The following is an 18539-nucleotide window of genomic DNA, read 5'->3' on the forward strand; positions in this document are numbered from 1 at the left end:
GTCACCATATAGAGGTCTCTCTGCCTCATCCAGTGTGCTGCTGCTCACCATTGCAATTCCCAAAGTTTTGAGACAAGGCTGTGGCAGTCAGTTTTCACTACATATTAAACGTCACTATTTGACTAATCAATTACTTAACAGATTAGGTGACCCAATGCGAATGATTATGGGCCTCTGCATGACAACATGGCCACAGCGTCACTTTTAACTATCTCTTTATTTGCTCTTTTTATTCCCTGATCCTCAGTGACTTGATCCAGTGTGTACAGAGCCCATGTGCTTCTCCTCCACACCTATATTCTGTTTTATGGCTCATTACTTTCTGTGTCCCTTCCTCCTACTACTTCTGCTGCACCTTCACTCAGAGGGGAGCATATGACTTCAAATGCTTGCACTCAGAGACATCCTTGCTTTTACGGTTTCTGTAACACAACTGGGACTTCTGGGTCTTTTTCCTATTATCTAGGGAATAAAACTTCTGCAGCCAAGAGGGATTTGAGTTCATTATCATATCATAGAATCACAGAATGGTTTGGGTTGGAAGGGACCTTAAAGCTCCTCCAGTCCAACCCCTGCCATGGGCAGGGACACCTCCACCAGACCAGGTTGCCCAAAGCCCCATCCAACCTGGCCTTGAACACTGCCAGGGAGGGGGCATCCACAGCTTCCCTGGGCAACCTGTGCCAGTGTCTCACCACCCTGATAGTAAAGAATTTCTTCCTAAAGTCTTGTCTAAATCCCCCCTTTTCCAGTTTAAAACCATTCCCCCTCGTTCTATCGCTACCTGCCTTTGTAAAAAGTCCCTCCACAGCTTTCCTGTAGGACCCCTTCAGGAACTGGAAGGCTGCATTAAAATATTTCTCTTTAGAGATCACTCCAGGGAACACGGACATTCCTGAATCATGTCATATTTTCACTTCTTTAATTCTGGATGCTGCATTTCTGCAGATATCTAAGGTCCTAGCAGGAGCACACTGAAAGTGTGACCATCTGCCTTTGGAAATGAGTTAACAAAACAGCCTTACTTTGACTTAGAAAGGCTTCTTTCAGTCCCATTTTTAGAACTGGACTACTGTGCTCTTCATACTGCATGTGAAATAGTGTCTGAGCACAAGTGAGAGGACCCAAAGCCTGTCTGACACTGACCATGCCAATCCCTTTAAAGGAAGGATCCAGTTGTGGGGTCACCCTATCGCCGTTGACTGGGCAGAACCAGAAGTGGAGGTGGACGAAGACACCATGTCATCAGTAAAAATTCTCTATGTGAGGAACCTCATGCTCTCGACCACAGAGGAGACCATAGAAAAGGAGTTCAACAACATCAAACCAGGTAGGGATCCATTGACGTGCTAGCTCCTAAATAACTACTGCTACTGCAAACAGAAACATTTCTCCATTCATAAAACATCCAAGAGAAAAAAAATAGCTGGTTTACTGCTGTAAAATGTCCATGTTTAATGACACAAAAATCATCATTAGGCTGAAGGCTCCCACCCAACAGGTACCTCATGTTATCCCATTGAGGACTGCTTAATTTCCAGCTAACAACACTACTAACTTTTTCAGAATGATTGGCAACTGGAAGAGATCTAAAATGCTGCATGGGGATGCCTGTCTCATAAAAATTATTTTGAATCATTTGGGTCTTCCTTAAACAGGGAGAATTGCTGTAACAGTTGGATGATTTCAGCATTATTCTTCTATGGGAAAGGATGATGATAGAAATAAAGTGATTGAATGCAAATGCTTTTAATCTAATCTGTGTAAACTCTGAGTTCTATCATTTTCATACAAAAAACCTCAAAGCCTTCTGTAGATTTGTGAAAAATCAGTGCTTATCATTTCATGCAGAATATGACAGTATTCCTCTGTGGTGTATATTGCACGCACTTAGAGTGAGATTTTTCAAAAAGCAAGTGGGTTTATCAAGAATAAAAGTCCTGCTGGCTTTCAAAGGAGATTTCACTTCTGGGTTGCTCCAGCTTTAGGAAATTCCACCCAAAGACAACAAAGTAAAAATAACCCATCTCTGCAGCTCTCCAAGCCACACAGCCCATTAGGCATTAGTAACTTATGCTTGGCAATGGGAAATTGGCTTTCATCTTGTTCCTACTAACTTCCTTCTATTAATCTTTTAAAATACACTGCAGAGCTTCATTTTCCCTTCACTGACTTCTAATTTCTACTCTACAAATTTTTTTGTGCTAGGTTGCAATGCAAAGGTCTTTACGAGGTTTCTCTATGAGTATTTTCTGGGTTTTTTAATGTTTCTGGCTAATACTTCTAGCCACCATCAAGCCGTTAGAGATCCCATTTTACCCCTGAGTTAAATATGCATCAACTCACTCTCTTAACTGTTTCTTCCTTTATTTACCCAGTTTTGTTCCTGAACATTGAACCGCTCACACTCCTCAGAAACATATTTATGCCCATGTAATGCTTTGGTAACAGTCATCTAAATTTTCTAGTAAAACAACAAAAGATCTGCATCATCTTTAATTTTCCTTTCATCATTTTATCACTTTGCTTCTCATCCTGGAAATTCTTTTTCATTTTCTTAAACGGATAGTTTTCTTTATTGTGCGTAAAATCGGGAATACAATTTTTAAAGCCATGCCGTGCTTTCAAAAAGAACATGCATCAGAGCAGCAAAACCCAAGCTTTGAGGAGAGCAAATGCTGTTTAAGTTATATTGAGAAGACAATAAAAAAGCCAGCAAGGGTCTGAAATTGTTCACTTCCTCTCCTCTGTTATCTGCCTTATTCATTCCACTGCGGTTCAGTACTGCTTGCCTGAAGCGTACATTTGATCCCAGGCATTAAGAGGTTGTTTTGGCAATAACAAGTCATCCAATTAAAAATGATCCTGAAGAGAGGAGTTATGACCCAGAGGACCCCATGACAAAGCAATTACCACGTTGTTATGGGCTCCATAGATATTACCAGAAACACTGCTTACGCATTTCAAGTTGTAGCATAGTACAAGTATCACCCTTTAAATCTGGGCCAGATTCAGTGCCTCATGAATTCTATAGAGATAGGCATCACTTGTGCCATTGAAAAGCCCTGCCCTTGCACCCTAGAGATTTTGGCAAAACTCCTCATCCCTGGCAAAGCTTCCAGCAGGAAGGCTGTGCTCTCCAAATGCACCCACGGGGACAATACTCCCCTTGTAATGTCACATGTACGGTCTCTCCATGGAGATGACCCAAGGGTGGGTATCACACTGCTTTGCCCCAGTAAAGGCAGAAGCAGGGGAGAGTGAGATTTCTGGTCCAAGCGAGGACTGCTAACACAGACCACTCTCAAGGAGGCAGAAGAGGGATTTTCAGATCACAGAGAGTTCATTAAAGCCTTGACTTGTAAACAAGGCAGCAACACATAACTCCCGTAACTTCAGGCTTAGAAAATCACCCTCTGATCCCAGAAGGATACAAAGTGCTACTGGTATCATACAAAGTGCATTCTGGTATCATTTTGAAGACATGCAGGCTGTTCAGGTTGTAGGCTGGGATAGGCTTCATTTAGCTTTCTGGAGCTCCTAAGGACTCCCCCTAAACTCCAGAGAAATATATTTTCTCCTGAAGTTATTTAAGTAAGTGCCTTTTGCAGCAATATGACATTTCCCTGCACACCTGTTCAGCTTTAAAGGGTAAGAAGACAACAGAAGAGCCATTCAGCATCCCTTAGCCATATTTCCAAATGAGACGTTTAGGGAAGTTACAGTCTCAGTGGCTGGGCTGGTTGATGATGTGCTTCTCAACCCACAGGAGTGGGCAAGATGAACAATGAGAGAAGAAAAGGTAGATATCAAAAGCTTGTGACCATGGGGAATAGGACTGCTGTGGTTATTTTGGAGGCAAACTTATTAGTGCTGAGTATCTCTGTGCCGAGAAGTTCCTGGCTGCAGTTTGGAGTTGCTCTGTCTTAGACAGGACTGGATGCTTGCTCTTGCTGAATGTCCCAAATCAATGGCTAAGAGAAGAGCCTCCTTGTTCTGCAGCAAAAGCATCAGCTTTCCTGAAGTTGCCTCTGAGTAGCGTGTACACCGCACACATGAAACCACGGAGACGGTGACCACATGATGATGTTACCTGTAGCTCGCCAAATCCTGGGCTGTTGTATGTCCCAGTCACCCATTCAGGTGCTGGTGATCTTTTGCAGAAGGGAGACAAAGAAGAAAGTCATTCCAGTGTAATGGGAAACTTACTGGTGCCTAACACCAAGTATTTCTAGTTTTCTTTGAAATACTTTATTTTCCCATGGTATATACATCCTAAGAGGTAATAAGACGCTGTCCTCTTTTTCTTTTACCCTTCATCAGCCTTTGTTCTCTAAGGGCTCATAACCCAACACAGTTTCTCTTTCAGATCTGTATTTTCAAACTAATACCAACTTCCAACTAATATTCCAACTTTTCCTGCAGGTGCAGTAGAGAGAGTAAAGAAAATTAGAGACTACGCCTTTGTGCACTTTAATAAAAGGGAAGATGCTTTGGAAGCTATGAAAGCCTTGAATGGGAAGGTAAAGCTGCTGTAAATACCAATTTGTGGGGCTTATGTGTGGTATATTACATACAGCTGAAATAAAGCTGCCTGGTTTATTAGCTACAAAACCACCCTGAAGGTGTTAGACCTATTTTCTCTTCACAGGCTGCTTTTATACTGCTGAATTTGTTTTTCAGTGACCCTGATGTACACAGACTGCTGATTTGGGCTACTTGCTCCTCACATTCATGCTAAATGTTTGCCCAGCTCAGACTGTAGTTCACCCCTCAGAAACAAAAAAGCAGAGCAAAGCTGAAACAGGGACTAGTAAACGAGGGGTTACGGATCCCTTGGCTCGCACTCACACTCTCGTTCTACGTCTGCCAACAAAAACATTTGCAGGGCGGCGTGTGAATGGCAAACCGGGCCAAACAAGGTCAACCCAAAACATCTGCTCCAAATTCAGAGGCGGATTTGCAAGGAGGTTGCTGTATTTAGTACATGCGTGTACTTCATGGTGCTGTAATGCAAGAGCTGTTCCCCAAGAGGTGTTAACCCCATTCCTATTTTTAGTGCTCCTGCTGTTCTCCACAAGAGCATGTATAATCTCATTGACTTACCCGCCACTTTGCAGGAAGGTGAAGCCTTTCGATGGCTACACCACTGTGCTGATTTGGTTAAGGAGCCTCTCCCGGCTGGGGTGACGGCTGGGTGCCCTCAACACGCTAAATCTTCACCCAGCCAGTGCCTTCTTCCACCCATGGGAAGGAGATTTTGATTCTTTGGGTGGTTTTCTCCATCTTCCCACTCCATTAACAAATGCCATGGGGAAGCTCCCTCCCTAGGCAGGATAATCCCCATGCATTTTGGTGTCTCATACTTATGTTTCTCTTGTGCTCTCTCCCCACCACCCCACCATGAAGGTGCTGGATGGGTCCCCAGTCGAGGTGACATTAGCCAAGCCCGTTGACAAAGACAGCTACGTCAGATACACCCGGGGCACAGGCGGCAGAGGTACCATGTTGCAAGGAGAGTACACCTACACCTTTGGGCATGTGTACGACCCTGCCACCGCTTACCTGGGTGCCCCAGTTTTCTACGCACCCCAAGCCTACGCAGCTATCCCCAACCTTCACTTCCCTGCCACTAAGGGGCTCAGCAACAGGAGCATCATCCGGCCCCCATCCATCCGAGGTAACTCCTGTCACGCCAATACTCAGCTCTTTCAAAATACATCCTCTGAGGCTTGTTCACTAGACTTGTGTCTAGGATGTTGGTATTGCCCCAGATGCTGGGTCCCTTTCTAAGAGGGATGGAAAACACAGTTTTTAGGCTGTATCCTTCCCAGAGGCATAGCAATCTTTCAGCAGACTAAGCAGGGCATGAAAAAATTAACCAGTTTCCCAAAGCAAGCTTGAAACAGCTTCCAGACTGCCCTGCGTCCAGTGTAAAGAAACCACAAATCTTCCTGATTTTGCCCCAGCAGAGAAGACCAAATAAAACAACTTTCCTCCCCCTTCTTCAGAGCCAACTCCCTCAGCCAGCCACCAGCACAGCTCTCCTCTGTGTTTCCTCTTTGCTTTGAAGGTCACAGGGAAAGTTTTACCAGTCCTGGTGTTTTCTCACCCAAGGCCATGGAGTTTCCCAAGGAGGTCACATTACCCTGCTGCAGGGTAGGGAACCAGCATTGAAATCAAGAAAGCCATTAATTGTGTGCTCCTTTTGGGGGGAATCATTAACCTAATAATAAGAAGCCTATGAAAGTAGAGAGTATTTATGAAAGCTGCTGGGACTCTGCCTCTGATCTCGAGTGACTGCGCTGTGAACCAAATCAAATCACCATGCTCAGATACCCCCAAATCAAATATTATTGCAAGCATCATTTGCTAAGTGCAAAAGTAAGCTTGGGAGGTAGCAAAAAAAAATGTGTGTGTGTGTATATATATATATATGTACAGACACACACATATATATGCCCATTTGATCTTTCTTCAAAAAATTATGCCTGTGGCAGTCAGCTTGTATCCCCAAGACTGTGGCCAGACTGGTACCCATATGGCACCCTGGTAGAGCTGACCGGGGCCATGCCAGCCAACTTTTCCCCCTTCCCAAGGAAGGGAACAGGGGAGAAGGAATTTCCCTTGCTGCCCCCCAGGTTTTTGCCTGCACAGGTGAAACCATCTTCTATGAAGGTTGCATTGGGAAAGGTGCAGCTGTGATAACCCAATAGCCCTCTCTTGCCTTACAGTCTCCACAGACTCCCAAGCAGGGCTCCCTGAACAACAACAGAGGCATGATGAGAGTTAAAAAAACCCAGATTTTGGTTCATATAAGCAAGGGATTGTATAAACTCTGAATTCTTCAAGAAGGTGAAATTACATGTTGGGTAGCAAGTGGTATCAGCTGTCCCCGCTCTGCCTTTCAATTACAAATCTGGGTAGAAAGGTGTCACAAAATTGAATCCAACCAGAGAAGGTGGAAACTGGGTCAGAAAGAAGCAGGGCTCCTCCCTGAAAAACTTCACCAGTCCAAGCATATGCACCCAAAAAGAAAGGGTGTCAGTGTCAAGCCTGGGTTATCCCAGCAGCATGCTACAGTGGGTCTCCTGCCCATCTTCTTCCCAAACCCAGCATGCGAGGCTAACTTTTCCATTTCAGCGAGAATCAGGGTCATTTTTTCCGGTGATTTGATTCAGTTTAATGCCTTCTTACATTCCTAGAAATTTACATGAATGTACCTGTAGGGGCTGCGGGAGTTAGAGGCCTGGGAGGTCGCGGCTACCTGGCGTACACGGGTCTGGGGCGCGGATATCAGCTCAAAGGAGAAAAGCGGGGAGAGGATAAACTCTACGACCTCTTGCCAGGAATGGAGCTCACGCCGATGAACCACGTCACGCTAAAGCCCCAAGGGATCAAACTCGCTCCTCAGGTATGTGTGCAAAAAAGCGAGTCGATATCCCAGCCAGAGCTTGTCTTTGCCCAAAGTGCTTTTGGGAAAATGGCCCCCTGCTTGAATTGGCACTGAGGGTTGACAACTAAATCCATTCTTGCATCTCAAAAGACATTTAAAAAAATAAAATACCACTAGTTTCACCTTGCAATACCCTCCTGCCTTGCTGGAGAATGGTCTCCACTCTCTCTCAGAGGAGAGTTTTCATAAACACCCATGCACATAAGATGAAATCCAGCCATGTCTGTCACTCCATAAAAAGCACTGAGGATAAAGAAATTCTCACCCAAAATGGGTTTAATAAACAGGATGCATCATCTGGGGCTTCACCAAGGAACGAATGGACACATATAGAAAAATAATGTACATCTTACAATGCCATTCATGGGGACAGAGGTGCTGACTGTCTGCACAGCCCAGTCCAGCACAGAAACTGCTTGCTCAAGGAGGCTTCTGATGTGGTTATGTGTGCAGGACAGGGATGCAGGTGGATGAATGAGGGTTGAGAAGAACAAACCCAGAACAAATTCCCCTGGGTTTCTGAGAGTCTGGCTCTTACAGCAGCTCCTTTTCCCTTTCTTCATCCAAACCAACATGAGAAACTAACTTTACACTGAGGTTTGAAGCACCTCTCTGCCCGTTAACACTTCAAGTGCCACAGCATCCAATTTGCCAAATCCTACAAAAACATCCTTTCCCCTCAGAAAACCGGAAAGTGGGGTTTTTCCCACCCCCATGCAAAAAGTCACAGTTCCCTTATTCTATTTTTTTTAGCATACAAGAGGGGTGAAATAGTCTGAGTAGTGCTGCACTGCCTTAGGGCAAGGGAAATTAATTTTTTCCCTTTTCCTGCCCATGCCAAACCCCCACTGCATGTATTTCAAATAGTGCTGTAATGGCACCAGGCACTTGCAACACTAATTTTTGGGACATATTTTCCCAGCAGCTGAGCTGCCTAATCCCCACTCCTTGCCTCCTCCTCCTTTCCCCACTATTTCACAACAGCAGTTCTTAAATAGCTTCAGTTTGCTTCGTGACAGCCTTGTTAATAGGACAGTGTCATCAATACCTGTCAACTTGGTCAGCCTTTCCCATCCGCTGTACTGAGACCATTTCAACACCATCTTTGAGTAATGGATTTTGTTCCCACTGCCCAGCCAGTACGCTCAGTGTTAATAAGTAGATTTGCCTTACTGAGGATTTAAATGTTGATGTAACATTATAAAACTGGTATCCACATAAAGGCACTGGGACAGTACAAAACAAGTGTTGCTATAGTCAAATAATATCATGAGCTGGTTTATTTACCCCACAAAGTGCTAAACTTCAGTTGGAGCTATAATTACAAAACTAAAAGCAGCATTGACGTTTAAACTTTACATTTTCATTTTAAATGAAATTAAGTAAATAAGGTAGAGCACAGAAAGACACAGATTGGGGGCACTGGGAGGGGTGTCCGGTCCTGCCCAGCTGGCAGCATGGACAGCATTGCAAAGACCCAGGACCCAACACCTTCTCAGCTGAGTGTCAGGTCTGGTGGAGCTACTTGAAAAAAAAACCCAAAACGATCTGAGCAGTGCTACAGGGAGGCACGGGAGCACCACGCTGTGTTCAAACCCATATAGCCAGTGGGTTAAAAAAAATAACAAACTACAAAGTGAAAGCAGGAGCATTTCCAGATAGCGATTCCCAATTACCATGGAATAAACTGTGCTAAGGCTGTGGGCGACGTGGTTCAGCATTTCTTTTTCAAGCTAGAAGCAGAAATCGCCTATTGAAGCCTGTGTAGTTAATTGGATGGAAACACAGCCTTTTTTCTTTTTTCTTTCTTTTTTTTTTTTCTCTTTCGTTAAAAAAGAGAAGGCAGTTTGGACTTTTCATGCACTGTAACCCACTAAGCCAGGGAGGCAGCAGAGCAGTGAAGATTAATGCAACACTGGTGCTTTATCACCATTAAAAAGAAGTGCATAGATAGAGTTTCTAGGGAGATTCAAAGAAAACCACGCTGACAGAAGAATAAAACTGCTAATCAACAAAAGGACAAAGCCATCCCATTTAACAGGGTAATAATTAACTTTAGGAATTATAAGTTTTTTTAGAGTATAAAAAATTTAGATGAATCTTATACTTCAAGGTGAACTGTGATAGCCTGTCTGCCTTTTTTTCCTTCTTTTTCATTCTAATATTTTCTTGGGAGCTGCCACATCACTCCTGAACCCCCTTTGGAGGGAAGGAAGCTCACCAGTGCAGGGGCTGGAGCTGGGCAAGAAGGCTATTGCACAGCAATTACCCCGAGCAAAAATCCCTTTCTTCCTTTCTAGATCTTAGAAGAAATCTGCCAGAAAAACAACTGGGGACAGCCCGTTTACCAGCTCCACTCTGCAATTGGCCAAGACCAAAGACAACTCTTCCTGTACAAAATCACCATCCCTGCCCTCACCAGCCAGAACCCCGCCATGTAGGTAACCCTTTGAAGTTTGGGGTTTAGGATTTTTTTTTTTAAGTAATTTTATCTGGACTCTCTCCTCGAAATACAATCGCAATGGAGTCTCTACTTCTCTAGTCTCTACTTCTTTTTTTATATATTAGGGGCAAAAACATCCACAGACTACAATAGACTAACAGTGATGTCTGCCATGCTTGATGCTCTCTCTTTGATGGTGCAAAAATTACAGAAAACCACAAATAATCAGGCAAAATGGTGCTTTTTAGTACAAAAATAAAACATATGATAGCTCTTGTGGGAAAAAGAAAGCAGCTTGAAGGAACACGCAGATATTTTGGCTTTTAATGTGATCCTAAACATTTCTGACCCAAAATATTGTTTGCTGTGTATTTTAAAGAAAACTGCAGACTGCAGCAGGCTTTCTTTTGGACTGAAAATTCACAGCATGCTCTGAAAGGATGTTGTGTCCAAAATGAGACCCAGGCTCAATAAACTCAGCAAAGAAACCAAAGCACTACAAGGAGAGTGCTTTTGTTAACACATCAACGGAGTAAAATAATGTTTCTATGTGATGTGTGGGATGATGCCACCTATGAGTGGATCACAACATCTTGCAGGAAAGTCCTAGAGGAGAAGAAACAAAAGCAAAACCAAAAACAAAAACCCCAAACAAAACAAGCTAACATATTGCCGTATTCACAGACATCCCTTCACACCACCCAAGCTCAGTGCCTACATTGATGAAGCCAAAACCTACGCAGCAGAATATACCCTTCAGACGCTGGGGATTCCCATGGAGGGAGCAGAGGTGCCGCCTGCAGCGCCAGCTTTTCCAGGTATGGGCAGGTCTGTAGCAAAGTTCTCCTGGAGTATTATTCATCCTGTGTGCTTCCTTGCAAGTGTCAAGAATGAACCCTGTTTCGGCCACCAAAGACAGAGCTGGCTGTGCTCCCCCACACGCCTCTATTTTGGCTGATGTTACTTATGTGCATGACATCTTTATTGCCTATGTAGTAATTTATCTCTATATCAAGACAACCCAAATTACAGTGTACATACCATAAAGCAAGTCATGCTGGAGGCACTGGGTTAGGAGGTCTTTGATCCCACCCTGCTTCCAGCATGGTCAGTGTTGCAGTTACAGCAGGTTGCTCGGGGCTGTGTCCGGGCAAGTTGGAGCAGTCTGTGAAGATGGGGATCCCCCACCACTCAGGGTCCCATCCCAGGTACACACCTCCCCTCCACTTCTTCCAGTTTGTGGATGCTCCCCTTCAACTGGAAGCCTCAGATAGGATGCAGGATCCAGAAGTGGCCTCCCCAATGCCACGTCTGGGATAAGTCTCCTCCCTGGACTTGCTGGTCGCAGTCTGGCCTACGTCACCCAGGATAAACTAGATTTTCCTCACTGCAAAGATGCATGGTTGATTGATGCACAGTCAATCAAGACCCCCTTGAACCAACACTTTTGATTTCATCCGCCAAAGAAATGACACAACTGCAAAATTCAGGATCTGACCACAGCTCTTGTGCCCTCACTGTTTTTCTTTCAGTTGGTTTGTCTTCCGGTTTGGGAATTCATACTCAGCAACTCCTGCAACTGCCCAGAACAGTTTGGGAAGTCATGAAAAATCTGGGCTGGGGGGCAGGAATCCAGCTTGCAGGCGTTGCATTCACTGTGCTCTCCAGCATGACGGCTATTCTGATGCAGTGGGAGAAAGGCAGGCCATGAGGAATGCATTAGTCAGTATTACCGTGTTGTTTGCAGTGTCTCAAGGATGGGTTTAAAAAAAAAAATCCAGCTTCCTGCCACAGGAGTCCACAAAAGCCACAGAAAAATCAATTTGTTTGGGTCTGTGCAGACTTCCGCAGCACGGAAAGCAAAAGGACTCTTTATTCAATTCACTCCAGTCCCCACTTACAGCTTAATTATAATTTCTCCTTTTTCTTTCCTCTGCCCTTATTTATTTGTCTTGGAAACTCAACAAATTGACATACCTTAAAGTTTCTACTTGCAACACACTGGTCCTTGATCTGGGCTCGCTGAAGCCCAGCCCAGCTCAGGCCATGCCCAGGCAGCAGCACTTTTCTCTTATGATGGTGGCAGACATGCCTTAAATGGCAGAGTTCTCAATTCCTAGTCAAAATGTTGTGTCTTGCTTTGCTGATGCCTAAGATGACACTTTGAGTGGTCACAATATTCAAGTTACAGCATTTTCCCCTAAGGCAACACCCTCAATGAAGCAATGCTCCCCCAGTGTTGCCCGATATCTCCATTGCCCAGCTGGTCAGTCAGAGATTTTGGATCCTGGGACATGTAGTTTGGCAGCACAGTCTGGTCCAGCAGAGCGGACAAGTACCCCAGCTACTCTTCCCACATTTGGGCTTCATCTTAATCCTTGATTCTTTCACAATGTAATATTGTGGTCTGGTCAACAAGCTGCTATACCCTGCTTTCAGACAAACTAGCCCCAAACAATGTTTGTTTTCCCAGTGATTCATTTTAAATCAGCAAAGCTAACATTTTCCCATGGAATATTTTGAAGTGTTGAAACCACATTTTCCATTAGAAACTGGTGGGGAAAAAAAATCCAGTTTACTAAATATTTTCTCCCCTATATTGCACAGAGGAGGTTTCCCTCCTCTCTAATGTGGCTGTCCTGAATTGCATGTATTTGGACTGTGAAGGGTATCAGAGCCGTATTTTCTCTATGATACCTGCTCAGATTTCTCCTATATGCCTTCATTTTCTTGCCCTCCACATGTCATGCGTCGGAGGACTTGTACAGAGGACCATTAACAGCCTAATTGCACAGAGGCAGCCAAAGTCTAAGGGAAAGAATATTCAACAGAAAAACATTTTTCCAGCAAAGTGTTTAACAAACAGTAAGTGAGAAAACGCAATTATTTTCCAGCTTTTTAAAATTATCTTTAGGGTGGAGAATAAAACATACCAGAAAATCCTTATTTCGTTTAATTAGATTGCTCCCATTAACAAACTGGTTTCTGTATACGTCATTACCTCGATAGTAAAATCCTCCCATCAAAAACTATATTCGTTACCATCTTTTCACTGATCTGTGGTTTTTCTCTCCCTTCCCCTGCAGGATACGCTATTGCTAATGCAGCCGCAACGGTCACAGCCACTCAGCTCAAACAAGCGGTCACTATGGGACAAGATTTAGCAACGTATGCAGCGTATGAAGCCTACCCCGCCTTTGCGATCACTGCACGCAGCGATGGCTACGGAGCATTTTAATCCTCTCTTTAATCGCATTCCCTTAAATCGAGCACAGGCAGGAAAAAAGTTATCTTGGTCTGATAATTCCTACAGCCTCATGAGTTTAAACTAACCTTTCACCTAAAGTTAGATTTTAGTCAAGAGCTTCATTCTTGTAGTTCTTTAGTTTCCTAACAGGATGTTGAGGGGGACAATTATAAAAAAAAAATCTCTCAAAATCAGATTTTCACACTAGAAGACACAATCTAAGCCCATAAAATGAGTGGTTCTCAGGTGTGTGTGTATATACAGGCATATATACATATATGTGCCTATATAAGCATGAGCATATATATGCTATATATGCCTATAAGCATATATTTATGTATATATACATACACACCATTGTGTGTGCGTTTACAAGCAACAACCTGTGCTAAAAATAGTTGGTCCTATGGACATTGTGACATAGGCCTGGGGAAGGATGAGGGTGTCTCCAGCAAGCCCTTCTGTGCATCGGTTCACCCCAGAATTTCTCAAGCGAGTCAAAGCACAGGTGTAATGAAAGGCTTCCCTCTGGCTGCATAGAGGTCTCTGGTTTGCCCCTTACTGCCTCTGAGCATCCCGTGCTACCAGCGTTGTGGGGATGTGTTCAGACATCTCGAGAACCTTTTAAATTCACACTGGCATAGCCAGGGAAAAAAAATATTCGTCACAAACACGTCTGCCCAGCCTAACAAGCTGGTTTGCATGCTGTTAAACACCAATTTGATTTTTAAAGCAGGAGACAAGCATTCAGCAGAATTTGTCCTCTTACTTTGCTACTTCCCAGCCATACCTACAAGCCATGAAACAATAAACAAAGGCATATTTTTTCCACCTCCCTTCCAATGGCATATCCAGCGAAAGACAGGCAAATTTTTAGAACTATTAAGGTTGAGCATCAGAAAAGTGCTATTCATTATTGCCAATTCTCTATTTAATTAGAGCACAAGAGCTCACAGCCATGGCCCAGTAATAACAGGCACCTCTACAGGAATAAAATAAAGTACAAGGAACCTTTTTGACAGGATGGCAAGATCCCTGCCTGGCTATCAATGCTGCTTTACACACTAAAGCAAGGCTGTTGGCAATTCTTGCAAAAATTAATTCAGTGGAAGCGGGATCACGTCAACAGTAAAGGCGCCTTTTGTTTTGGAGAGCATCAGTGTTGATGTTGTGTTTGAACACTTTGGGGATGCTGAGAGCATCCTTTGGTTTACAGCAGGATGGCACTATCCACTTATTTTTGCCATTAGTTTGAGGCAGGAGTAACAATGCTCTAGAGATATAGGAGAAACCCAATGCTAGGTAACTACAGCAGGCATGTTAATCCTGTATCATTTATCCTACACAATAATGCACATTAAGAAAGCTTGAAACTACTCAGTTTAGGACAAAAAATACCTTCTGGGGGAGAATTTACAACCGGGTCGACGATGCCCATCGATTCTAACAGATCTGGCCCAAAATTGTTCATCCAATCTAGATGATGTAACGTGGTATCGTACAAGCTGTTTCAAGCAGAGCTTTTCCCATGCATCCCCAAAGCTGTAAAAAAGCACGATGGTCTGTGACAAGGTGTTGACTACTAGGAGTCTTTCTATTCTTATGTTTCAGCTTACTCGGTTTTGCTAGGAAAGGAACAAAAAGCACAAAACCTGTATAGTTCGCAGTACTATTAGACCCTTTCTATTTATAGTGTCACTCATTAGGGTGGTTGTAAAAGGTATTACAAGTCCTCTGTGATTGCTCCTCAGCACACTTGGCTTCACAGAAAACGACAAACCTGTTTGCAAAGAGCGAAATAACTGAGAGTATGGTATCGTGACTTTATTTTCTCTTCTATGTCTTTTAAGTCATGTTTGACTGCCAATGAGTAACATATCCACGCGTCTCTCTCTGAAAGACTACATTTGGCAGAAAGCATTTCTCACTTTCCATGTTCAGTAACTTTAGTCTGCTTTTTCAGCTATTTATATAAGTTCAGAAAGATGCCAAAGAAAAGGGCAAGAAGCAGTATTAAAAAGTGTGTGCGTAAAGCACTTATTTTTGTACGCGTAGTACAATATTTGTATAGAGTTTTAACACTATGAAGTGTAGTGAAAAATCATGCCATCCATTTACTGGAGGACAATCGTGTATGTTTAAACAGAATGAAGTGAAAAATGACATCTCAATCATCCGTTACGTGGAAATTATAACCCGTATTAAATTCTGTGAAGCGAGTCTGTAATTCTAGAATAATCCAAGGACATTAACTGGGCTTTGAAATATTATTAAAACTTTTTAAACCAACATACATGCCTCCGTCTTTTGATACTTGAAGTTTTGTCTACAAGGGTCATCCTGTGCATGGTGAATAAGAGCATACTTTGCTCTATAGGGATCGATTTGAGGTCACACAGACAAGGTCACAAGCTGCTTGGCAATGTCGAGAGTTTTCAACATGCACTCTGGTGACACTTGGCATGCGCATGCAGCACAAAATCAGCAGTGTTCTACTTCTTTTTTAAGTGAAAAATCAAGTTTATTTTTTTCCCACCACCTCTTTGGCCAATATTTATTTATCTATCAATGCTGCAGGAATAACTTTTGCTATAAATTTATTACAACGGTGATACCTTTGTTCTTACCTGATCCAAATGGACATGTCTTGGGGGTGATATTAAGAGCAAGACAGCAGAGGGCAGAAATAAGGAGCTAGATGTGGTGATACATTACTTAGGGCTGCAAGGGATTGGCACCACCATGGGAAGAGACTGTTGCCTGATCATGATGGGTAGATCAGCTACAGCCCTCGTCGTTTTAAGGAGATAAGGACCTGCTACTTGGAAAAGCATCACAGCCAACTGACTAAGCAACGGCAATTCCTGCTTCCAGGCCCAGTACAAGGGATATTAACTCTCAGTTCTGGTTTTACATCTTTCCAGAGTGATCCTGACCCCATGAAATGGGGGAAGATTTAGTACCTTGCTACTGATAGCACACAATACTCAGCCAAAGGCCTCCCCACCCAGCCAAAATAGCTTTCACCAAAATAGCCTGACATTGTTCTCACAGGCTTACAAAGAGGTCAGCTGTGTTCTGGGCTTTAGCAAGAACAGCAGCTCTGCCAGCTCATTATTTTACCTCATTAGCTTTTCCTGATGTCCTGCTTTCATTTGCTTTGAAACCAGGGCAATGGTAAAATTCATTTCTGTGCCTTAAGTTTTACCCTCTCAGAGAACTGAGATTCCCTCTTTGCTCAGCAGCAGCTGGCCACTCAGTTTCAGAGAGCAAGAATGATTTTTCAAGAAATCTCAAACCCCCAACCCAACTTAAAAAACATTGTTTCCCATTGATAAAGGCACGGGTTACCAGCGGCTAGCAAGACAAAGCCAAAAAATATATCCATCTTCTACGAACAAGGCTAAGACATGTTTGAGACATAAGTGATGAGAAGATTAACAGTCCAGAAAAAAAATCATCAGAAGGGCACAAGTTTGACTGCTTGCAGGACAAAAACTGCATTCTCCTCTGTTCCTCCATCCAGTTCTTTCCTGGAGGTCACTACAGCAAAGGGCCACACATCCGAGGTGTAAAGCAAGAATAAAACATGCCTGAGGATCACACAACCTTTGGAGCTGGACAGGCCCTGAAACATCTCACCTGGAAACTATCTCCCATGTCCCACTGACCCCCCTCACTAAAAGCCTATGGGCTGTCTCCAATGACTTTCAAGAGGCATTGCTTAGTCTTTGAGGCTGCATGGCTCAATTTTCCCACTAGGCCAGCTAAATCTCCTACAGACCATCCCATTTCATCTCCCCATCACACACCTACCCGGATTTCCCTTTCAGGGGGAAAAAAAAAAACCAAAACCCACCAACAACTCTGAAGCATGGTGTTTCAGTCAGGGACCACAAATCACTGCTGTTCATGTGCTGCTTGGGGTCAGCCTGGCTCTGGTGCTGCTCACGGTGCAACACAAAGGTATGGCAAAGGATGCTCTTTTCTTTCAAGAGCTGGAAATTATTGTGTCCCCTCAAACCTTGGACTTGCCTAAAACTGCAGTTCTCAGCCACCCTTTTTTGAAGTTTCGGTGGAGGGCATTAGGCAGCCCTGACCCACCAAGCTCTCTCTTTTGGGGAGTGCTTGAGGTGGGCTATCCTCTCCCCAGAGATGCCCTGCTATCTCACACACCCCTCCTTGTCCAGAACCTTGCTCTGATGTGACTCCAACTACCTGCAAGAGAAGGGGGGCTGTGCACATCCAGATTTTGGGCTGGTTAAGGGAAACACTGGAAGAGAGAAGTTCCTTGGTCCCCAGATCCATCTCGGGCACATGCAGCCCCAGTTGTGAAGATTTTAAAAAGAAAATAGACACTGGTGGACCTGTAGATAGATTGCACACAAAAATCCTGCGTGGGACACATGCAAGCAGCACCAACCAAACACAGGCTCAAAAAGAGCTTAAAAGCCTGCACCAAAGCCCAGAGAGAGCAAAGAGATTCTCATTTTTCCCCACAGTGCCTTGGGTCAAATCCAAATTTAGCATCTCTTCTGCAGCTCCAAATCCTGTTGGTAATTTGTGAGGGATGAGATGTTGTGCAGGAGGAAAGTCACGGCATACTCAAGTTTTGCCAAGTGCCTGCAAATGTGTGCACCTCCCGGACAAGTTTCTAAATTTCATATTTATGTCCCACGATTAAAAAAATAAAAAAAAGAAAAAAGAAAGAGATGGAGCATTTACTCATGTCCTGGGCATGTAGGCAAGGCACAAATAGCTACACATTGAAGGAGAGCAGCCTGAGAGAGGGAAGAGCAACTGTGATGAGTAATGCTAAATTTAACGGCTGGCAAGCCGCCCAAATTCCTGAAAATTTTTTTCGAGGCTTTGGCTGTGCTCAGTGGCAAGCTCGTTCTCGTGTAAAACGGCACTGGCATCTAGCGGCTGCTGGGTTTGGCCACAGCACCTTCCCAGACAGCACGCAGGCAGGAGGGAGGGACTGTTTGTCATGGTACAAGAACAGCAGGTGACACAGCCACAAGGCCGTCAAGGGTAAATAAAACAGAGGGCTCTTCTCAGCAGCCTTTCTCACGCCGCGCCACTCAGGGCTGCTGAATTTTCTAGGCACTACAGAATTACAAAGAGTTCCTGATAAACTCCCCCAAACCTTCAAAAATCCTTGGCCCACTGCTGAAAAATAAATAAGTTTGCTACAAGGTATTTCACAGGGGACCTGCTCTTAGGCACCATTGGAACTCTCCAGATACCCTAATTCTGACTCTCAACACCTCTTCTCCCATGAGAAACACCAGCTTCTTAAAAAGTCTCTTTTGTGGCCAGATGCTCCTGTTTTAGAGAGTAAATATTACCCACGGGCATTTAAACTGTGCAATTCAGTTTTGCTTGCATAA

The 18539-nt window shown here is 43.9% G+C and overlaps 1 protein-coding gene across 1 annotated transcript; it reads left to right on the forward strand.

Moving 5' to 3' along the window:
- Nucleotides 1-1165: 1165 nt before the first annotated feature.
- Nucleotides 1166-13137, forward strand: A1CF (APOBEC1 complementation factor; the record flags this gene model as incomplete). The annotated part of the gene is made up of 7 exons (XM_010193508.1): nucleotides 1166-1330; nucleotides 4426-4523; nucleotides 5410-5680; nucleotides 7206-7414; nucleotides 9757-9893; nucleotides 10584-10717; nucleotides 12986-13137. Coding segments are annotated over 7 exons (1166 nt in total), but the record flags the coding sequence as incomplete, so codon positions are not given.
- Between the last annotated feature and the right edge of the window lie 5402 nt (nucleotides 13138-18539).

The sequence above is a fragment of the Mesitornis unicolor genome, unplaced genomic scaffold (genome assembly GCF_000695765.1).
Source record: "Mesitornis unicolor isolate BGI_N332 unplaced genomic scaffold, ASM69576v1 scaffold3390, whole genome shotgun sequence".
NCBI classification, from domain to species: Eukaryota; Metazoa; Chordata; class Aves; order Mesitornithiformes; family Mesitornithidae; genus Mesitornis; species Mesitornis unicolor.